The sequence below is a fragment of the Trachinotus anak genome, unplaced genomic scaffold, assembly GCF_046630095.1.
Source record: "Trachinotus anak isolate AG129_WGS33_773 ecotype Australia unplaced genomic scaffold, CSIRO_AGI_Tana_v1 ptg000032l, whole genome shotgun sequence".
Lineage (NCBI taxonomy): Eukaryota > Metazoa > Chordata > Actinopteri > Carangiformes > Carangidae > Trachinotus > Trachinotus anak.
Genome location: NW_027273883.1, coordinates 26,612,745 through 26,636,881, shown reverse-complemented (window position 1 = coordinate 26,636,881; position 24,137 = coordinate 26,612,745). Strand labels below are relative to the sequence as shown.

The following is a 24,137-nucleotide window of genomic DNA, read 5'->3' as shown; positions in this document are numbered from 1 at the left end:
AGTTTCTGCTTTAGGTGTGAAATTTTTGGGGCACAGTCAGACGGAGTGTATGATGTGGTCTGGCCAGCAGCAAAATAAAAGGTCCTATCATTGGCTTATTATAGTGATAGGCCTTAAAAAAACAATGAAATACGTTTTCAAACATTTTAAACATCATTTATATTTTTATTTTTAAAACATAATCACATCTTTTCACCTAAATTGTACAGTTTTGCAAATGATTTGTCAGCCAATCCTCTAAACCACTGGTTTCGAGGATTTTATTGCAGCATGATTCATCTTAATCTCAGTCTAGACACATCTCTTCACCTTCTCCCTGCTAAAAAGTTAATCAGTATTATGCACTGGTCTGTTTTGTCAGACAGAGGCAGTGACAGTAGCGCGATTTCCCTCCTGCAGTAACAGGAGGAGAAGGAGAAATCTCATATTTCCGTTACAGCCCCTTCAGGAGCCATGAAGAGAGCAGTTAATGACAGTCCACACTTTCCTGTGACGCACTCAGGTCACTGGTGTTTTCACACTGTGGCTCACAGACTCAGACCAGCATCAGGAGACAGGGCAGCAGTAACAAAGGAGCAAGTCAAAGTGCTTCAGCAGCTGGTACAATGATCCACATACCACCATACACCTTCTGCACTGTTTGACTTTCTGCACGGGCTCAATGTGCTGGACCTGCAGAGTCAAGTAAAGCTGCAGCTGCTAACTGAGACCAGCACTGTTATTTTATCATGGACCCAGTTACAGTGTGTGAACCTAACGAATCCTGAATCCTGCCTCTGAAAACAGTGACACATTAAAGGAAGGCTTTATGAACATTTTGGGAAACGTGCACTTTTGTTTCCTTTCTGTGAATGATATGAGAAGATACAACTCACATGTCTGTGCAATAAGAACACAGCTGTTAGGACATGATTAGTCTAGCTTAGCATAAAGCCTTGAAGCATGGGGAAACAGCTAGCCCAGCTGTCTCTAAAGTTAAACTACATTAACACCAATGACAGTAACTTGTTGAGTTTTGTTTTCTAAAACTTCACATAAACAGAAATGTAAAAAAGAAATCCGTCAGTGGTGAAACAAGTTGTCAGAGTCAGTTCAGTCGAGCAGGATCCCTCTGTTTTCAAAGACCTACCTCACTATGTACTTCTGTCTTCATGCACCTTCATGCACCTTCATGCACCTTCATGCACCTGCAGGTCTGTTTGTCTTGTGTCAGGTGGGACATCAGGTCTGTGTGCAGCTGTTCACCAACAAACAGTTCCTACATTCACCCTGCCCTGTGGTGAACTTTAGCCACAACTGACCTACAATCAAACAGTTAATCAGTAAGTTACATCTGGGACACACTTTCAGCATTACAGTGACAGAGAACAACAGAGTCCAGCTCTGCTGTTTGTGTAACCAGCATGTCAGGCTGCTCCGGCACTGGAAGAGCGGTGAGCTGCTTCCTGCAGTCAGCAGCAAGGAGTGTGATATTGGTCATCAATAATCAAATGTTTGAGTTCATTATGAACCTTATTTCCCCTCGTTCAGAGCCTCCACTGTCTCCACATGCAGCTGCTAAAATGGTTAAAAAAAAAAGTCTTTTTTTCATGTCTGAGTCACGTTCAGATTCAGCCTGGACACTGAAACTGTGGTGGATGGTGTCAGTTTATGTTACAGGTATGATGTTAATACGACATTAACAGATGTTGTTGCTGTCTGTTTTCTGCCGAGAGTCGCAGGCTGTGCGGCTGCTCACACTGTTAACACAGGCGCAGGTTTGATTAGTGGTTGTGTGGTTGTTTTATTCACACTCAGTGTCACAGGATGGGTTTTGAAAGTGTATTCCTGCAGCTGCGCTTCATGTTCAATGAATAACCCAGTACACACCCACACACACAAACACACACACCCATATAAAGGTGGGGCTGATGAGAATTCATGCGTGTTAAACCTGAAGTCCTCCTCTGGTCGGGGTCTCAGCTCAGGGCTGCAGACGTGCTGCCGTGTCAGCTGATTTAACGATAGCACAGACTGCACTGCATGCAGCTGTTTTGTCTACGTCTTGGATTTCAGGCGTGTGAGGGCTGTTGTTGTTGTTGTTGTTTGCAAGAGCTCCTTTCATCCCGGTGAAGTCGGTATCTGTCACATCAGACGTCCTCTGTGGAGAAGTCTCTTAAGTCCAAAGAAGTCTGAGTGCGGACTTTACCCTCATCTCTGAGCCAGATGTTTATCTCAGCTGTTTATAACAGTTCAGTAATGAAGGGATCTCATCTCAGATGATTCAGTCAATGGAGTCTTGCTTGCAGCAGCATCAGCTGCTTCATTCATGCTTCACAGTCATGCTGTTTGGCAACCAGCTGACCAGTATCATCCAATTATAGTCATCTAAGTGTACAGCTCAGACACCTTTCAGTATAAAGGTCCTCTCAGACTGTGAGTGGTTGTCCTTGTACTTGTCTTGACTACTGAACATCTGATCCACACACCACTGACTGCTGCTGTAGACCTGCAATGATTCATCCTGTCAATAAAATCAGCTGGTTGCAGTTTGGAGTTGTGTTTTTTTATCATATCAAACTGTATAACTGTTTGCCTCAAGACAATTCATCAACATAAATGTTTCATAAGTAAGTGAAACTATTAAAATTTGATATTCCATGGATCACAGTGCTGCTCATGTTAGCATAAGTTCCCTAATTATTCCCCTGTCAATACTAGAAACTGTATAATTGAGACTTTTCACGTCCTGTCAGGCTCCACCTGCCACAGAAACAGTGAAGATGTTGATATCAGATGAAACAGCCTGATGACACCCTCCCTGATGAGATCCAGCCCTGCAGCAGAACAGTGCCAGGATGCTAACAGGTTAATGACCTGAGCCAATCACAGAGTTTAAATCAGGATCGCTGGTGCTGCAGTCGGTACAACTCAGCACATTTCACGTCTTCAGAAAGACTGAAGACAGAAACCTTCAGTGAATTACTGCACTGAGCTAAAGAAGCTAGTCAGCAGCTCTGAGCCCTGGTGTTGTCAGGACTTGATCCAGAACCTGTCCCTGATATCCAGCCCAACCAGGGGCAGATTCTTGGCGACATGGAGGCTCAGACCTCCCAGCAGAAGCCACCCTGCTGCACCACAACACCTGCACAGTGTACAAAGAGCACACATCCCACCCAGCAAGTCAGGATTTATTTGGACACAAAAGCCACATGGAGACACCTTCAAGTCTCTTTCTAGATTCAGAGAAGTGGTGTATAAGAATTTTTAAGCTCTGTAAACTTCAGATTAACTCAGGTTTATGTGGATTAGCTGTTTTGTTTTTTTACACAGCCTCTCCTAAGATCACGGAGCAGAAGAGGCATGTCTGAACAGGTCACAGTGCAGAGGGAGATCAGTGAGGCGAAGGCAGCTCCAGTCATGCCAAGGAGAATCACAGGGAGAAGATTTTACTGATTACGCCGCCGGCCCAGGCAGCACGCGACCGACTGCACCGCAAACTATACCGTCCTGCCAGCCGCAGCGATGGTATCAAACAATGTGAGGGTATCCCAGGACTGCTTATCCCTTTATTCTGGAGCAGAAATGAAGACGTCTGAATTCTTCTGTCATCTACGACGTGTCATTGCCTTATGATGTTATGAATGATCCACATTAGTCATGTTTTTGGAGAGGTTGTCAGGTCTGATTTCACATTTCACAGTTTTGTCAGTTCATCTCTAACTTCCAGAAAATCCACAGCATTCACATCAGATCAGCACCTTCAGGAAATCCCTGCTGCAGACTCCATGAGGTTTTGGTTTATGTGTCTGAAGTGGTCTGATGTAAGAAATGGTTGTAGCTTGGCACAGCTGCCTATTGATTCAGCTGTGGCTGCCTGTCTCGGTGGTTTACTGCGGTCTTGGCCTATTTTTGTCTGACTTGATGGTTTCCTTAGGTCCCGTCCAGCACATTGAGGTGGTTGGTCCAGGGACATGCAGTGAAGCCCAGGTTGTGGTCATCTGTGTTGACGGCTGTTTATGGTCCCGACCTGCTGTGTGTTGCACAGTGTGTAGTTTAGGGAGATTCTCACAGATTTGTTGAACAAGTTACATGAAGCTGCCAACCAATTACAACTTGGATACCAGAGCTGGAGAACCTGAGTCCTGGATTTGAATCAGACAAAAAGACTTGACTCTTGATTTTTGTGCCAAAAACGTAAATCTTCAAACCAATGTTTGAAGATTAACAGTGGCTCAAATGAGAATGTGATTGTGGTGATGAATCCAGCCTGAAGTCAGGGCATCACCAGCAGCATCAGTCTGGATATCCACAAATTACATGGAAATCTGAACAGTAATTACAGACAGATTGTGCTGTGGACTGAAGACCAGTACTTTTGTACCATGGCACAGTCTCAACTCTCAGATCAGTCAGTGAATGTATTTCTGCTTCATTTTCCCGCCTGAGGCCAGAGTGAGGATTTCAGGAGCTGTAAAGTGACTGTGTTCAGTGTGAAGCCAACCAGATGGATACTCTTGTGTGTGTGCTCTGCAGGTATGCCCGCCTTCTTCCCTATTAATCAGCTGTGTAAGTTCTGTGATGTGGAGCAGTCCTCGTGTAGCGGGACAGGGACCTGCATGTCCAACTGCTCCATCACATCCATCTGCATGAAGAGCAGCGAGGTCTGTGTCGCTATCTGGTAGGTACCTACGAGCAGCAAATCATCTCTTCAAATATGATTTACGAGATCATACGTCTGCAGGCAAACACTGATGATGCGTCTCTGTGTTGTAGGAGGAAGAATGAGACGGGCTTCTCTATAGAAACTCTCTGCCACAACCCATCCAAGCCTCTGTATGGCGTTATGCTGGATGACTACAACACCTCCACCTGTGTGATGAAGGAGAAGAACACAACGAGTGGGATGGCTCACTTCTGCTCCTGCACTGACGAGGAAGAGTGTAACGACAAGCTGATATTCTCCCCCAGTGAGTTCATAAACCCATCAGGTTAAAGCTGCACCTATCACCACATGCACTGCACACAGCATCCAGACACATTTCTATTTAATGCATAAAAGAGACATTTCTGCCCATGAATCCAGACCGGCCATAACCACACCACTGTCCACACCACTATCCATGAGGGTCACAGGCAGCTGGAGCCAGTCCCAGCTGACACTGGTACACTGGTACACTGGTACACCTGGATAGGTCGCAGGGCTGTCTCACAGACACAACATTCACATTCACACCAATCAAAGGAATCATCCCACTTGAGGCAGCTGGAGACAACCCCCACAGGGAGAACAGGTTCACACCCAGAACCTTCTTGCTGTGAGGCGACAGTTGTAACTACTTAACCACCAGGCACAGTTCGAACAGATAATATTAGAAGTTTTAGTCAATGTCTTAAAACTCAAAAAAATGAAATGAAATCAGAGTCAGTCAGAGCAGCTGGTGAACAGAGCCAGATGTTTCCCTCAGGAGGTGGAGGAGACCAAAAACAGAGCTAAGAGAGAGGGATCCGTCAGGGGACACAAACACACAACACATCACAACTAATGTGGCTCCATGTCTGCTGAATGTGTGGGTGAAAGAAAAAAATCCATGAACACTGCTTTAAAGCAGGATTAAACTTTCTCACATCAAGGACATTAAACTGACACAAGTTAGATCAGGGTCCAGAGAGATTTCAGTTTTTAGATGTTTTATTACAGGAAGTGTTTGAAACCCATCAACAAAATAGTCAAATATTCTGTTATTGTATCGCTTATGGATTTCCTAACCTGTCTATAGACGGTTTCTGCAGCTGCATAGCTGCGTTTATTCACACACAGCAGAATTGAATATCAACAAACACAAACAACAAACACGAGTCCCGAGCTTAACCTGAAAAAGCATTCTTTCTTAAAGTGTGTCGCTGTCCACTGACCTAACTCAAAAGATACATCTGTGTGTATATATTATATGTATGTATATGTGTGTGTGTGAAACCCATCAACAAAATAGTCAAATATTATATCAATATATATATATATATATATATATATATTTTTTTTTTTTTTTTTTTTTTTTAAAGCTCAGTAATGTCCTAAAACTCCTGCATTTGTTGGAGACTAGTTTTAGCTGTGGATTAATACACATTTGTTTTGAGTGTCTGAGTGTATCTGATGATTCTGCCTGAACAGGAGGAAATCTGTGTGTTATCTGTTCAGTCAGCCAAACACTTTTACATATGTATGTACATTTACATAGCAGGACCACACACCTGCTCAGCTTCCTCATATTTCAGCTGTAAATGACTAACCCATGTGTCTACTCTCTGCTGATTAAGGTGTTGGTTACTGCTACTACTTTCTTTATTTGTCAAAGTGTCGTTAGTCCTGTTTGTTATCGTTTTCTCTCCCTTCCTCCTCCTCCTCCTCCTCCTCCTCCTCCTCTTCCTCCGCCGCCTCTGACTTTCTCTCCTTGTGTGTACACTCACATGTAAAGCTGCTCACATGCATTTCAGAAGCTGTGGGTGTTTTTTTGTTTTTTGTCGGGGGGGTTTCATTCTGGTCGCTACTGTCTTGTGGAATGACTAAAGAATGCACCATCACATCACAAACAGGAAGTGGAAAGGCGGTGTTTGCGTCACACGTAAACAGCGTTTGGGGGAATCCTCGGTGTGGTTACAGTCACTCAGCTGGGTCCGTTGGACGCCATGCACTCAGCTGCTGCCTCTTACAGTGCTGAGAGGAGACACTGGCTGTCTCAGCCTGTAAATGTGTATGCGTGTGCACGTGCATGTGTGTGTCGTTGTAGGCCAGCCACGCTGGAGAGCTCAGACATATGGTTTCCTGTCTGTGTTTAACTGAAATCAGAAACATCTCCAGCACATGGCGAGCAGGCCTGAGGACAGAACACCGCTGTGGTGACACTGAGGTAAAGTCAGTCTGCTGTTATAAGGCAGCTATTTTATTCTCCTCTTATGTTACCGTATGATTAGAGCAGATCTGAGTCCTCCTCTTCCTGCCCACTGAACTGTGACATTTTATCTGCTGCTCTGAAAATGGTGTGGGAGGCCAAGTGTTGAAACAGACCATCCTTCAACTGGATGAACTCTCAGGTGGGATCCGGCCGTAACTGAAATCAGTGACACTTCCCAGGTTGCATCAGGCGCAGTTCACAGAGCGGACAGCACATGGTGGTTTCATTATAACCTGAAGAGACAGAAAACAACCAGGAATCCTTTGGCACATTACACCCTGACCCCAGCTTGGTTCCAGACCCTGAATCACCACCTACATATACTTGTTCAGAGGTTTAGGTCTGGAGTCCTATGTAGCTACAGATTAACACAGCGACACTGGCTTCTGTACGTCCACTCAGAAATATTGTTGTGAACAATGTGAAGGTTACTGCTCTTAATATCTACTGCCTCAACTTTTGTGTTGGGTTGGTTGCTCACTAATGATCGAAAACTGGCTAACATGAGTTCAACGTCAGACTGAATAAATAAAGAGAAACAACCTAACCTGTACTGTTAGCTTGTGTTAATCTAATTAAACACAACTTTATGTAGTAATAAAAATATTAACTGAAATAATAAAGGTTAAGGTCAGACTGGGCCACAGGAGTAGGTGATACTAACACAGGTCCTCAGGTCCTCAGGTCTACAGAGAGGACTGTATATACACAGGTGTGTGTCTTTCTAAACTAAGTACAGTTAGGTGAACTCCAGCAAAGCAAACAGGAAGCTCCTGACCACAGTTTGAAGCCACAGTAAAGAGTCTGAAGATTTCAGTAAAAAAGAGATTTCAGTTTGTGGTTTTCAATAAATGAGCAGAACTTTGTAAAAACAAGTGTTTGTTATACTCATCAGAAAAACAAGGAGAAAAATAGTTAAAATATTCACTGCAGTGACGTTTCCACAGCAAGCATGTTATTCCAACAACAGAAGCTAGTGATATTTTCCTGCTACGCCCATGGGCGGAAACAAAACAATAGAACCCAGACTTTCAAAATAAGACCTCTTTGTGGATCATGGATAATACAAATAAAACACAGCTCAACTTTTAACCATCAAGATTGAGATAAACAATGAATAAATAACTGATGTTTTAACACTTTTTTTAACAGAATATGAGTCTCTACTGGTTATTAAACCATTTTTATACACTTCTCATGAATTATTTCTCATCACCACACAGATCTTTTCATCCTTACACTCAAAGAATTTTAAATTTCTTTTTTTCTTTTTTTTTTAAATTCTATTTCTCTTTTAACTTGTCACATTTTCACTGTGTCATCACGGATCATTGAGTTCAGACTAATGAGCAAAAAAAAAAACTTTATCCATTTACAATTAGGTCACTTGCCCCCACCCTCGGAAATGACCCATAGGGGTGTACCAGCGGACACTAGACCTTTGTTGTCATGGTAACTTTAATAAACACACAATGATTTGCTTCCACTGTACTTTCTTAAGATTAGGGGACCTTTATTGCCACGGTTACCTAGAGGAATGATCACGGATAAAAGAACCAACAATGATTATTGAAACAAACAGTGGTCACCTGTTTGAAAGTCCAAGTTCACCCACCCCCACCTCACCCAAATGTGGACTTCGTCAGTCGTTATACTGCATCACCTGACCTCCTCCTGTGCACCTGTCATAATTAATAGAGACACTAGGGGTCACCTAACAATAAACAGGAGCTCTGGGTGGTAATCAGCTGCTGCACAGACAACCTATGGGGTCGTTTCTTTCAAGAAGACAGCCTCCAGATTTGTCAACACTTCAGCTTTTAATTTATTCAAATCATAAACATATGTTCATGCATAAACAGCTCTTCATTAACAAACTATACAATAGTTTTCAGCTATAACTGCTATAACCACAGACACGTCACTCTTATTCCTTTGCCGCCCTTCATCATTGGTGTCTTCTGCTTCTCCTCTTTCAAAGAATCTGTGTGTGATGAGTATTTGGTGGGTTTGTGTAACAAATTGAACACAACCTTGTTAGCATGGCTTCAGCTATCACCATTTATTCTGTGGGCAGTGAATTAGCTATAATTTAAATATGCATGACCAGGCAGGTTTTTCCATTCACTGCACACAGTTTATAAACAAGCTGGAATTTAACTGCTGCTCTGTGGCTGATGCTGCGCTCTGTTCTTCCTGTTATTGATCTTTACAATGATTTATTACCATGGAACAGAACCACTCTGGATAATGACAATAAAGACGTACTGTAGCAGGGAAGCCTGGGGACTAAACCGAGTCTCACACACACACACACACACAGAGAGAGAGAGAGAGAGAGAGAGAGAGCCCTTAGGATAAGGGCTGTGATTCCTTCCTCCCATTGAGGATACAAGCAGCAGGAAGTCCTCGTTTGTTTATTGGACCGCTGCCACAGCTTATTCCTCTACGAATGCCTCACATTGTTGCTCCCCAGCATTACATTCTTATGACGTGCTCGTAATAGTGTTCGTGCATGTGGTTTATTGCATGAGAGTGGCGGGTTCTGGTGTGTGTGAGTGTCTTTGTGCATCCTAATGTGCTGAAAATTTCACTGCGAGGGAGTTAATGCTGTGATCCCACAGCCGTTTTTGATGGACAACTCCGTGAGAAGTTTGTCAGAGGTTCAGTGTTTAGGGAAATGTGAGCTTGTTGTCTCTGTCTCTGTATCAGCTGCTCAAAGTGGGTTAGACAGCTGTGTCCACTTTACAGATAAAATGATTGTAGAGAGCACAGTGTTTAAGCTGTCAACCAGTGTCACTGCTCATCGATCATGCAGGGTTAATGCCACATACAGTTTGACCTGAGGTGGTAACAAACTGAAGCTTTAAAACTCCATGTTTTAACTTCTCCAGTGTTTTATCTGAAGTGTTGATCTCCATCAGAAGATATATTTGTGGGTTTAAGAACCAAAAACCATCTCAGTGTAGTTTTACATCTCCTCTCTCAGGCTTCTCTCTGGAGCTCTAGTAAGTAGGTCATTAAGAAGAAGAGAGGATCTCAGTCTCTCTTCTGATTGGCTGACTTTTCTGAGTGATCCAATAAAAATATAGCAGATTTCAGGTAAACACTCAAAGTTAGTGACAAGTATGTATATTAGACTGGGCTTCACTGGGCAGGTGGACAAAAACGCGATGCCAAGTTAGAGGTTAATGTTGGTATGTATGTGTTGCATGTGTAAATAAAAAATAAAGTAGTGTTTACCTGTTTTGTTCGATATCGGTACTGATACTGATACCAAAGCCTTGACTTTGATACTGATTCTTATTGATGCTTTTCTCAATACCAATTTTATCAAATTAACAAAAGTAACAAAAAGAAAAACACACCATTACTCTACAAATGTTAGTTTAACTTATTTTTAAGCTCGGTCTCCTTACTCACTCAAAACCTGTTCATGTGACTAAACAGCCAATCGCCAGCATTATTAGATCTTGTTCCAAGCATGCTGCATTCTTATTAGCTCACTGATGCTGATGAGATTTATTCATTTACTCCTTAGGTGTCAAATGATGAGGCATTTTTGATCCTCGATCGTATCAAACAAATTTGTTAAGTCCATAAAAGTATCGAAGTTCAAAACCCAGCCGTACACACAACAGAGAATATTTGACCTATTCTGTCAGACCCCACCTTATCACGTTCTAAACATTTTGTTATTAGGATAAACAGTTTTTAAGATTGTGTTGCTGTGGTGTGAGTTTATACTCTCTGACTCTTCAGCATTGACAGCATGTTTTACTGTTAAAATATGACACTGGACAGAACCCATCTGACACATTTTCAAATCTAACCGGATCAGTGCTGTTTTCTTCTCTTGAATCCTCATTTTGACGTCCTACACTTTCCCAGTCTTTGTGCCAAGACCATAAAACCTCATCAGAGAAGATCCCTCTCTGGACCTGGACCTCTGTGACACAGCAGACGTTCCTAATCAAGATCCTGTAAAGATGATTTGCAGTGGACTAACGCCGCATCTCAGGCAGTGTCAGTTGCACATGTGTTTTGGAGCTTGTGAACCAGTTTCAGTGTGAGGGGAGGCACTGATAGTAAATACTGCCTGTCGCAGCAACATGCTATTTGTCTCAGTGCTGTATTTCCAGCTGTGCTATGGTGAAAGTGGGTTTTACGTGCTATGTGAGGAATGAGGCGAAGGTAGAACTAATTCATTACTGACATGGATTCCTTCATGCAGTCTGTGTTTTTGCACAGACGTTGCCTGAGCTCCTCCACGTCACTTCATGGCTTATTTTGGCGTCCCTCATGATGAATGAAGTGTTCCTCAGACATGAGATGGGTAGTTTTGATGCCAAGGGGGTGTGTTTTATTTTGATGATGATAAAGAAGAGTTAAAAAATGAAAAGGGAAAAATTGATGAAAATAACAGATGCAGCCTCCGAACAGGAAGAGGAGGGAAGCAGACAGTGTCAGACATGTGACCACTGTGCATATAACTCCATGACTTTAAGGTGCAGATTAAAATCTGTTTTTCCTGGAAATCTTGGTGTAAATGGTCTTAAATCCATGTTCACAACGTTGATTTTGTTTACCACTTTTTTTCAAACGCTCTCTGCAGCCTTCAAAGAGGAAGAGGAGAGGAAGACGGATGTGGAGCGTTAAAGGAAAAAGTAGCTCTGTACATCTTCCAAGATCTGTTTTTTATTCTTATATTTTACAGTTCCTCCTTAACTGTGGAATCTTGGCTCGCCGTCAGTGAGTGTATCAGTCGTTCCCTCACACAGCAGGCCGATTCATGGAGAAGTGACTTCAGCAGGCTCATTTTAAGTTGTAGCAACAAGAGGGAAAGAAGAAGAGGAGTGTAATGTAAAAAGACAGAGCAGATGAGCATTGCAGTGGGATGAGGAAGTAGATGGAGAGACAGACAGAGACAGAGCGGTGAAGAGATGTTGGAGGGAGGGAAAGGGGACCTGGAGAGATGTGAGCCCTGTTTATGAAGCGGTCTGGGTTGTAAAGGCTGTGCTGTTACCATAGCAAGTAAATAGTGAGTATAAGATTCAGTTTTAGTCAGTGTTACCAGCCTCCCTGTGGCTGGCTCCACCATAATATGATACCAGCCTGGATAAAGGCAGGTTATTTATATACGTTTAGGAGGGGGAAGATGGTAAACAACTTTATTGATGTTAAACCATATTTGTGTTCTGAGTAGAGATAAAGAGGAGTTTTAATTAAGTCTTAATAAGATGAAAGCACAACATCTAACGTACTGTGACTTTATAGAGTTCAGATATATAGAATGTATTAGTCAAAGGTTGCCTGTTTACACATCCAGTAGACAATATTAGTGTGCGTTTGGTGTCAGCTTTCTTGTTTCTCCTTTTAGCTTTGCTTTGGTCTACAGAGAGTAAACAAAACAATACAAAATTTGGTAACGCTTTATATTAAGGGCTTAATATATATCACCAGATTCTTTCAAATTATTTGCACTTTTGAGAGAATTCAATTAATTAAGGCAAATAATTGACATGTTTTTTGATCATTATTATTAGTTCATTACTAGAATTACAAATGCATTATTCGATTAGAAATGAAACCAAAAGCAATCAATATGAGGATACTTCACGTACCTGCAGACATAAAAGTACCTGAAAGTACTTTCCACTTTTACTGAATTCTACCAGTCACTCTCTTAGCACCACAAACAATTAAGAGCATTACTGCAACTTCACATACCTTTCTTTTATGGTGGAAAAGAACTCCCGTCGTCCACCAATGAGCTGTAGTCCTCGTCATCTTGTTTTAACAGCAGCCCTTCAACAGACCTTTGCACTTTTTGGCCATCTTGGAGAGGGTTGTGGTACTACATCATGTCCACCTGTCCGAGACATAGGGCTTGTGTAAATCTATAGAACAGAGTTTTCCCTGTAATTATACATAATTTAGCATTTAGCGTATTTTCCGAGAAATAATTGTCCCTAATCGATTTCACAGTCTTGGTCACTCGTTGCAGTGCTCGTTTCCACAGTTTTAAGAAAAGCACACAGTATTGTTTAACTGGTCAAATTATTAACCGGCAAACATGTTATTGATGCAGTTTGTGCACTGAGTATCAGTAACTGTTAGCTTTGCAGGATAGACCAGTCCACCTTCAATTACTTTAAACTCATGCATCAAATAGCTTATAGGATTATTTCACAGCTGTGAAAAGGGCCTGTTTCTAAATCAAAATAATGCAGGTATGAGCATGGTCAGTCAGCTATCACTTACAGGCTACCTGACATTAGCCCAAGGAGGAAGTACTAGGGTTGGAGTTTGGTTTGTGGTGCCATCCTGGTAAAGTCACTTCCTCTGTTTCTTCTTTTTAGTTTAAGTCTTAAAGGTGCATTACTGCCACTTGCTGCTCCGGAATGACTCTTAAATGTTCAGTTTTGGCAGCTATGGATGAATAAAGCTGGACTTGGAATCCCTTCGTCCTCATGTCTGTTCTAATCTCTTTTGTACCCAATCTGCATATGTATTTACATAACAAGTTTAAATTAGAAGTGAACTAGTAGCCCCTGGTTGGATGATACGTATGTTTGTGCACTGAATTTCAGAAACTTAATTTAAGAGCTTTTATTTTGATGGCAAATAGTAAAACCAGAAGTTTGGTCCATGTAAACAGGTAATGGCTTAACACACACGTTAATGACGCACATTGTGTGACAAACACGCTGCATTCAAAATTAAGGAAGCAAACATGTCAGCATCCTTAACCCTGAGCCGGGTTTAAACCCGAACCGAGCCTGGAAAAAAACTGTTGGCAAGAGGAAGCTTTGTGACACTCTGCTGGTAAGTACAATGTAGACTCTAACGCTATAGTAAATTCAGCTGGTGCTAGCTAGCTAGGCATTTGCTAACTAACCTTAGTTAGTAGGCAATTGCCTAGCTAGCTAGCTAGGCGTTTGCTAACTAACTTTAGTAAGTTCGGTAAAGTTAGTAAGAAGACAAAGCTTTTCTTTTTGTACGACATGTAGATCATAAACCTTTGAAAATAAAAACGATTAATTGAAATTTGTTGAGAAATGTTCAAGTGTTTTTTATCCAGAGAAACTGCAGCTCCCACTTTCACATGTATTTGTTTACAGGCCAGGCTTGTGGACGCCTTGACTTATCAGTGCAACAGCCTGAAGCAGCCAATGGATTATCCACATATGTGCAGAACCATTAGCCACAAAGCTAGCCGTTGGCTATGTCATGTCCCTGTATTTTAGCCTGTATTTCCATCTGATGTCACCAAGTGTTAACTCTCTGTGACTTGGTGTGTGTTATGATGTCCATCTGTGTTTTAGAGCCATCTGTAAACACCCCTCCTGCCCCCCTGGAAGGCATCATCCATGATACAGATTATATTTATCCTGAATTGTTACGTCTGTGCTAAACACAGGTGCTGCCCAAATGCCCCCCAAAGCCAGAGCCACAGCCAGTTTGCAAAAGCTGAAACATGATCTGGAGTTGGCCAAACAAAAACTAGCATGTCAGGAAGACATGATCAAAGAGCTAACCAAGGAGAGAGATTTCCTAAGAGAGCAACTGTCTCAATGTAAGTGAATAATTACTGTTTTTCACCAATACAGAGTATGGTGTAATTATACTTTGCTAGTGACCTGCATCCCCTTTTGCACAGTCCATGTGTAAACTGCCGAAAGGCTTATTTTAACCTGTCCTAATTGTCAGTTAATCCTAATTGTCTATTGTGGCCAATGTTTCATTGTGTTGGCTTTATACAGCATTAAGAAACACCAGCGTAGGAAATGATGAATCATCGCCTGAGGCCTCTGTTGAGTCAGCTTCTAATCGGTGTGGGTTCCCTGAGTCAAGTTACTCACCCTCTACCGACTCACCCTCAGACAATGGCAAGAGGAAGAAGCGAAACAAGAGAAAGGAAAAAAAACAAACATACAGAGCTGTGTTCCAACAGGTAGCTTATGTTAATCATTTAAACTAAGAATTGAATCTTAATGGCTATTTTGTGTTTACTGAACTGTAATTTCCATGGTAACGCATGTGACATTAGTTCACCTGAAGTTGATTAACATGGAAAAGTTTGAACTACAAATAGAGCAATAAAAGTTTTTTGGCTTGCAAATCATACCATACTATATGTAATGCTATGACAAACCATAGATGTGCTGGTGTGTAACTTCATGAACTTGCAGGTAAATGGCAAAAGTGACCTGACTATGTGCAAGCAAGCTGGGACAGTGTTGCAGCTATGTGAGGGCTGCTGAATGTTGGTTAGCATTAGATAGTTAGTTCACCACAGGAAAGTTTTAAGGTGATTCAATGGAAAATAAGATCCTTTCTTCTATGTTAGTATGTTAAGAAGTCAGGGAAACTGTTGCATGCTGGGAAGATGAATATTTGAATTTTTTTTTGGAAAAGGAAAAATGAGTCTAGTAAGTTGAGCTCTAAAGTTAGTCTCATCTAAATGTGATGTTAATGTGATTGATGAAGTTTATATCACATTTTCAAAAAGTGAAATTTGAAAGTGAGAAAAGTAAAGAAAGGTTTTAAAAGGTCTTAAAGGTTTTTTGTGTTTCACAGCTTAAATATGTTGTGTTTATGTTACTATTGCACTGTTTCTTTGTGAATGTAATCATTGAGGTTTTATATAATCTCCTCAGAATGAAATGTGAAAGTGATGAGTAAAAAGATTTTTTCAAAAGACCTGTCTGAAAGTGTGTTTTTGTGCTTCACAGCTAAAATATTGTATTTGCTTTGTATTTACTTTGACTGCATGTAGTGCTCGTTCTAGATGGGAGTGCTGCAAAAAGCACAAGTGACTGTTAATAAGTGCATAGTTAACTCCTAATTAATACATAATAAGGTATCAGAATCAGAATCAGAATCAGTTTTATTGCCAAGTATGTTTTCACATACAAGGAATTTTTTCTGGTGATTGGTGCAATTGATCAGCAACAGTGGGGCTCTCCAGCCTTGTTGATAAGGCTAATAGCAGATGGGAAGAAGCTATTTTTGTGGCGAGAGGTTTTGGTCCTGAAGGACCGCAGCCTCCTGCCAGAGGGGAGTGTCTCAAAGAGTTTGTGTCCAGGGTGGGAGGAGTCAGCTACAATCTTCCCTGCACGCCTCAGAGTCCTTGAGGTGTACAGGTCCTGGAGGGACGGAAGATTGCAGCCAATCACCTTCTCAGCAGAGTGGATGATACGCTGCAGTCTGTTATTGTCCCTCTCCGTGCCAGCAGCGTACCAGATGGTGATGGAGGAGGTGAGGATGGACTCAATGATGGAGGTGTAGAAGTTCACCATCATAGTCCTTGGCAGGTTGAACTTCTTCAATTGCCTCAGGAAATACATCCTCTGCTGAGCTTTTTTGATGAGGGAGCTGATGTTTAGCTCCCATTTGAGATCCTGTGTGATGGTGGTTCCCAAGAAGCGAAAATGCTCCACGGTAGCCACGGGGGAGTCACACAGGGTGATGGGGGTGGGTGGGGCTGGGCTCTTCCTGAAGTCCACTATCATTTCCACTGTCTTCAGAGCGTTTAGCTCTAGGTTGTTCTGCCTGCACCAGGTCACCAGACGGTCAGTTTCCCACCTGTAGGCAGACTCATCGCCATCAGAGATGAGTCCAATGAGAGTGGTGTCGTCTGCAAACTTCAGGAGCTTGACAGACTGATGGCTGGAGGTGCAGGTGTTGGTGTACAGGGAGAAGAGCAGAGGAGAAAGAACGCAGCCTTGCGGGGATCCAGTGCTGATGGTCTGGGAGTCAGACACGTGCTTTCCTAGCTTCACGTGCTGCCTCCTGTCAGACAGGAAGTCGGTGATCCACCTGCAGGTGGAGTCAGGCACGCTCAGCTGGGAGAGCTTGTCCTGCAGCAGAGCCGGGATGATGGTGTTGAAGGCAGAGCTGAAGTCCACAAACAGGATCCTGGCATAGGTCCCTGAGGAGTCCAGGTGCTGGAGGATGAAGTGGAGAGCCATGTTGACGGCGTCGTCTACAGACCTGTTGGCTCTGTAGGCGAACTGCAGGGGGTCCAGGAGTGGGTCAGTGATGGATTTGAGATGGGACAGGACAAGGCGCTCAAATGATTTCATGACCACAGAGGTCAGGGCAATGGGTCTGTAGTCATTTAGACCTGTGGGCCTTGGTTTTTTGGGGACAGGGATGATGGTGGAGGATTTGAAGCAGGCTGGCACGTGGCAGGTCTCCAGTGAGGTGTTGAAGATGTCTGTGAACACTGGAGACAACTGATCAGCACAGTGCTTCAGGGATGATGGAGAGACAGAGTCAGGACCGGCTGCTTTGCGGGGGTTCTGCTTCTTAAAAAGCCTGTTGACATCTCTCTCCAGGATAGAGAGAGATGTTCCTTTGGTAGGGGAGGAGGGGGGTTCTGATGTGGCTCTGATGTGGAGGTTAGTGTCAGGCTTGTCCCATTGTCTTTCAAAGCGGCAGTAGAACTCATTCAGATCGTTGGCCAGACGGAAGTCATTAATGGAGTGGGGGGGTTTAGGTTTGTAGTTTGTGATCTTTCTGAGCCCTTTCCAGACAGAAGCAGAGTCATTGGCTGAGAACTGGAGCTGAAGTTTCTCAGAGTACAGTCGTTTAGCTTCTCTCACCGCTTTGCTAAACCTGTACTTGGACTCTTTAAACCTGTCCCTGTCCCCACTCCTGAAAGCTTCCTCCTTTTGCCTCCTGAGCTGACTGAGCTTAGCTGTGAACCAGGGTTTGTCATTGTTATAACTCACCCTGGTGCATGATGGGATACAGCAGTCCTCACAGAAGCTGATGTATGACATCACAGCCTCTGTGAACTCATCCAGACTGTTGGAAGCAGTCCTGAACACCTCCCAGTCAGTGCAGTCCAAACATGCCCGCAGATCCTCTATGGCTTCACTGCACCACTGCTTTGATGTCCTCGCAACAGGTTTACACAGTTTTAGTTTCTGCCTGTATGTGGGAATCAGGTGGACCATCACATGGTCAGAGTGGCCCAGTGCAGCCCGGGGGACGGCGTGATAAGCACCACTGATTGTGGTGTAACAGTGGTCCAGAGTGTTCCCCTCTCTGGTCGGGCAATTAACAAACTGTCTATATTTGGGCAGTTCGTGGCTGAGGTCACCTTTGTTAAAGTCACCAAGGACAATAACTAAGGAGTCCGGGTTGGTCCGCTCCACACACAGTATCTGCTGTGGCCTGTGGTGGGATGTAAACACCGACCAGGATGATTGAGGTGAACTCACGGGGGGAGTAGAAGGGCCTGCAGTTTATGATGAAAGTCTCCAGGTCAGGAGGACAGTGCTGCAGGATCACTGTCACGTCTCTGCACCAGCCACTGTTTGCATAAAAGCAGATTCCTCCACCCTTCGTTTTGCCGGACAGCTCTGTGTCGCGATCCGCTCTGAAGAGCTGGAAGCCGGCCAGCTCCAGCGCAGAGTCCGGAATCGATCCACACAGCCACGTCTCCGTGAAGCACAGGACGGAAGATGAGGAAAAGTCTCTGTTCTTCTGCACCAGTAGCTGAAGTTCATCCAGTTTGTTGGGCAGTGAACGCACCTTGGAGAGAAAGATACCTGGGAGCGGTGTGCGGAGTCCGCGCCGGCGGAGACGCGCAAGCGCACCGGCACGTTTTCCTCTCCGGCGTTTCACTGCGAGAGCAACGGTCAGTGACCTCTGACCAAAATGTCCAATAATCCCACAGATGAGTCGAGAAAAGTAGGAAAAAAATCCACTGGAGTTGTTTCTCTGATATTAATGAGCTCTTCTCTGGTGAAAGAGCTCCGGAAACCAAAGCAGAAAACTGGATTTATAAAGAAAATAAGGCAAAAAAAATGCGCACCAAAACACCGAGGCAGCCATCCGCGGCGCCATGGCAACAGAAATGTATAACTTATGTATAACTCTTTTGTTAAGTAGTTACCAAAAAGTCCCACTGCCAATGCTATGGAATTATTTCAACCTGTTTCTGATTTAAATTTGTTTTTTAAATGTTTCAAGAATTCTGTAGAAACATTTATAAGTATTTTTGCCAAATCTTTGTATCATGAAAGAAAATAATTGCTGTACTAGAATTATTTCACTTGTTTAGACAGTTCACAATTTTTATCAGTGCACCAACTCCTGAGAAAACAAACTAACAGCCTTGTCAGCTCCTCTGTGTTCACCAGCCGTCCTGTCTACCTGTTTAGGCAGCATACTGTTAGTTTATCAGAGCATTTTTAAGTAGCTAGTACTTCAGGTTTTATTCATTTCATGTCTGATTTTACTAGATTGATGGACATCCTTAATTTTTCCATGATGTGACCAAATATCAGACCATAAAATATGTACTGGTTTGAATGGAAATGTTCATTCAGTCAACATGAATAATGATATGTGAAGCCTCATTAGAAGTGTTTTGCTGGCACAGCAGACAAACTGGCTCTGTGTAGCCTGTTGGACATGGAGTTCAGCCTTCTCAGTGTTTATAATGGCTTACATCTATCCACCCATCACCTGTTTCAAACATGAACTCACGTCTGGCTGTGTCATTTTCCGAGGAAAATAGTTCCTGTTTAATACCCAACTAACAACTTTGTTATTCACAGAGCACAGTGAAGATCCAAGTAATTAGAAACTGGTTCGAGCATCAAGGGCATGAGTCAGAGAAATCCTGAATTACACGCATACACACACACACACACACACACACACACACACACACACACACACACACACACACACACACACACACACACACTGATGACATGAGTAACTATAAGCCAGAGGCAAGGATCTCTTTATTAGTCCAAATGATGTGTCAAACCTCATCGAACCCTGCATGAGAACACTCTGGCATCCTGATTGGAAAAGGCAACATGAGTCCCATTACCAGTTTGTCTTGGCTGTGTTTTACCTCGAATACACACACTCAAACACTCCAGTCATAGCAGAGAGACAGCAAGGAAATAAACCTAAAACCTCCAAAACCTCTGGATAATGTTAAAACCCTTAAAGCATACACACATCTACAGACACATGGAATGTGAGAATTGTGTTTGTCTGAAAGTCTTTATTATTTCATAACCCACTTTACTAAAAATCATTGTGTTTGTATTCAGTACTTTTTGACTCATTGCAGCTCTGCCCAAAGCAATTCCAGTAAGATTTACTACTAAAATATGACAAAATCAACCATAAAATGAAGATATTATTCATCCCTATGCATGATCACACAGCACCCCAGTACATGATGAATTCAAAGGCTTTCACTTCTTTTAAGAGAGTTTAAAGCAGATGAATCAGACATACTTTACAGTGAATAAGGCTGTGTAATCATATGACAGTTGTTGCTTTCAGCACAGGTTCGAAATAGCTACAAATATCACGGTATGCATTTAAGCTTACAGCAAGTACTGGCATGACAAAGGTAGTCTTTAATGTTCAGTTAACACAGGAGTTCAGTCTTTGCTGCTTCATGGTGTCATCGTAAATTAAGCCTCTAACTGTTCTGCAGCATCAACATATCAATCAAGCCACAAATAAAGTTGCTACAGACATTTCTTTTTTTTACTTGTGTATCCTCAAATCCTGACAAACTGTAGTAAAGGAATATCAGACGAATCAAAATGGCGGCTAGGTAGCTTCACTGACGTCACTAGTATCGTTACACACTGAGCACCAGAAACCTAGCTGCAGCTAACTTTTGAAATAAAACTACAGCAGAAATTAATCATACTGTACTGCAGACACAACACATCATAAAGTCATGTAACAGCTAGTAGCTAAAGCATTTTAACTAGCAAGCTACTGCTAAGGAAGTTAGCTAGTTAACACTAATTTGTGGTTCACTAACACCATGCTTATATCTCCATAACATTATCTTTATTTTCAAGTGCATGTGTGTTTATCTCTATCAAGAACCACAATGGAAATAAATGTAGGACATTGTGTTACTGTACTGTGTTTGTAGATTTGTTTTTGGTTTTTTTTTTTTAGTGTCTCCATATTATCAAATTAACTAAAGACTTCTAAGAAGCATTAGCTAACATTAGCATTGGCTTGCTGGTAAAATACTTTTGCTACAGCTTACATCTCATTTCTGATATTTTCAAAATAGATACATGTTTTAACATGAGGCAGGCAGAAAAATGAAATAAAATCGAGGACCAGTACGAAGTTGTCATGTAGTGAAAGATGAGTAGAAGAGTAAAACAAACTCAAATTTAATTTATTGTATCAACTAAAACTTTCTTTTGTTTATTTTTGTTTTTTACATTCCCTTTTATTTATTTAAGTTACACTATCAATCATAGTTTTGACTTGCCATATAACCCTATGTCAGATATAAGTGATGACCTTTTATACATTTTTAGGACCATAGTGCTCAGCCATGAGCACTATGTATGTGGAAAATCTGAAATTGAAATAGATGCAGGGTGGTGCGACTTCTTCAGTGGTCAGTTCTTGGTGTGAGCGCCTCCAGCCTGTCGATGTGGCAGCTTCGCTCAGGAGGGTATGGTTCCCCTGAGAGTGAGACACTCTTTGAAAAGGTGCCCCGCTAGAGCAGACCAGGACATGCCAACCGGGGCCGAGGCAGACAGACTCCCGACTGTTTTCTCCCTGCCTCTGGAGCACTGAGGGTTGGCTGCCGCTCTGTCCTGGCTGGCAGTCAGAGTCAGAGGAGGTAGTTAATGCTATAGCTCATAAAGCTGTAAAGGCTGCTCACGCTATTGGGAGTGTCCACTGTAGGCCTACTGACTGAGTACAGAGTCAGCTCTCTACGAAGATTACAAACAGATACAGACCCACATTTATAAATATACTGTATTTAAAGTCATTGTTATGATGGAAAGGACGTGATTTACTGCACTCAGTGGAGCAGGGATTTTCACAGCACAGGCTTCAAGAGTGACTTTGCTGTGGTGGGCTCGTCTGTGTTGGACTATTACTGTATGAGTAGTGGGAGGAAATTGCAGTGTGCTGCTCCTGCATGCAGCACCCAAAACACACACATTAGGTTGTGTGTCTTCCAAAGACTGGACTTCACTTCCATCCCTTTTCTGTGGAAATGCTAGGTTTCTTCTTTCCAAAGAGGAGAAATGTATCCAAAGAATTTTTATGGGGCTGGATGAAACAGGCAAAAAATGGAATCCAGACACTATTTGGATTAAAAAACAACGATAAAATTGTTTTCATTGTTTGGATTCAGATTGTCTTCACATGTAAGCAGAGGGATTCAGAGGAAGTGATGAAGCATGTAAACCATTGTTAGCATTTTATCTCACTGATGTCAGCCTCACTTTACTCTCACTCTGTATCTGAGCCATATTAAGTTACAGCAAACACAAACCACACATTCCTTTGTGTACACCTTCAACTTCTCAATGAACCACAACACGTGCAGCATGAAATCAGATGGTGGTGGCCCATGGCATGACGGTAAAAGGCCAATTACTGACTGACTTCTTTAGCAGAATAGCCCGAGTTTGTTTGGTTACACTGTAAACAGAAACACACCTTCTCTTCTGTTGTATTTCTGAAAGTAGCTGCTCACTTGCTGCTGTAGTATTAAAGCTCCATATTTTACTCTTCTGCAGTGTTTTATTTGAAGTGTTGATCTCCATCATAAGATATATTTGTGCTTTGAAGGACCAAAAACCATCTCAGTGTAGTTTTACATCTCCTCTCTCAGGCTTCTCTCTGGAGCTCTAGTAACAACAGGTCAGTCAGCCAATCAGAAGAGAGGATCTGAGTCTCTCTTCTGATTGATGGACGGTTTTCTGAGTGATCCAATAAAAATATAGCAGATTTCAGGTAAACACTCAGAGAAAACAAATCTTGCGAGGTTGGATAGTGGGTCTAGGTGGGCGGGGCTTGTGGCATTTCTGACGGTGGTGACTGCTTTGTTGTGACATCACAAAGTTCCAGAAGTCCTGACGGCTGGTTTTAAGGCTCAGTTTCTGAATACAGGCTGTGTGCATTTCTCTGTGGACTGAGGCTTTGATACTTTCACAGTATTAATATAGAACCTAGACCTGCTTTAGAATCAAAAACACATGGACATCCTCCTTTAGACTGTGTGGACCTTTAAACTAAACTTGTTGATACCAGTAATCAAGTGTCTCCAAATCAATGATAAGTATTATAGGAACAGAGTTCTTGTGTTTAAGTTCTCTTCACCTACTAATTTACCAACAATACTTAGATTTAGACCAATGTTATACTTCTTTGCTTAACTTGAACCAACCTCAGCTAAGATACTGCATTGCACTATCTACAGTTTTCCAAGGTGGAAGGCTACATGACAGCAGCCACATGGAACGCAAAGTTTGCATTAGTAGCCTTCTGAAAGTCCCAAAATGACTGTTACTCCTATTCTTCAAACGTGTTTTGTCCCCACGTTGGCGTTTACAAAAAACCACTACATCTGCCCACGTTAGCTTCAGCCTCAGGCTCAACTAAGCTGGGAAAACCCCACCTATTCAAGCGTTTAGCACTGCTAGCTACAAAAATGGCATGGGAGCAAACAATCATGACTCATGTTGTCAGCATTCACCACAATCAGCACATGCTACATGATGAACCTTTTCATAGCAGACTTTTATGATTCAGTTCACAGGCAGTCTTAATGTCACCAAGAACCTCATGCTGTTCAGCTCATAGATGGGGGAATTTCTTAATCTGGTAGCAGCTAAATTCAGATCTAGCCTGTTGTAAAAGCTGTGGGTTGATCCAGTTTATTCTAAATCTTGTGTGTAATCCAACATCATTCGCTTTTCAGTGTTGGTTGCTGCTCATACTCTACACCTTTTTATTTATTCCCTCATCTGTCTTCTTTTCCAGTTGTGGATCCAACTCTGGACAATCAGCTGGTGTCTGTGATCCTGGTGAGCCTGCTGCCCCTGCTGGCGATGGGGGTCGTGGTTGCGGGAATGTTCTACTGGTACCGAGCCCACCAGCAACGCATGCTCAACCAAGAATGGGAGAGCAGCATTAAGAAGCGTAAGCCGAGGGCCGGCGGGCTGGACTGCAGCGACGCCTGTGCCATCATGATGGATGACGACAGGTCAGACAGCAGCTCCACCCACGCCAACAACCTGAACCACAACACTGAGCCGCTGCCTATAGAGCTGGATCTGCTGGTAAACAAACATAGTGTTTTAAAGTTGTTTGGAGGGCCTGTTCTGCACTTTGCCTTTCTAACTGAAATGATACCTGTTGATCCTCTCC

The 24,137-nt window shown here is 42.7% G+C and overlaps 1 protein-coding gene across 2 annotated transcripts in view; it reads left to right on the top strand.

The window, feature by feature from the left end:
- The window catches only part of LOC139612881 (TGF-beta receptor type-2-like), a 41,251-nt gene that overhangs the window by 4,628 nt on the left and 12,486 nt on the right, over positions 1-24,137 (top strand). For both annotated transcript variants that reach the window (XR_011686659.1, XM_071469014.1), the window contains exons 2-4: positions 4,516-4,660; positions 4,756-4,949; positions 23,751-24,049. Coding sequence is in view for 1 of the 2 variants with exons in the window: in XM_071469014.1 (XP_071325115.1) it covers positions 4,516-4,660; positions 4,756-4,949; positions 23,751-24,049 (638 nt within the window). In the remaining variant the exon portion in view is untranslated. The remainder of the gene's footprint in view (positions 1-4,515; positions 4,661-4,755; positions 4,950-23,750; positions 24,050-24,137) is intronic.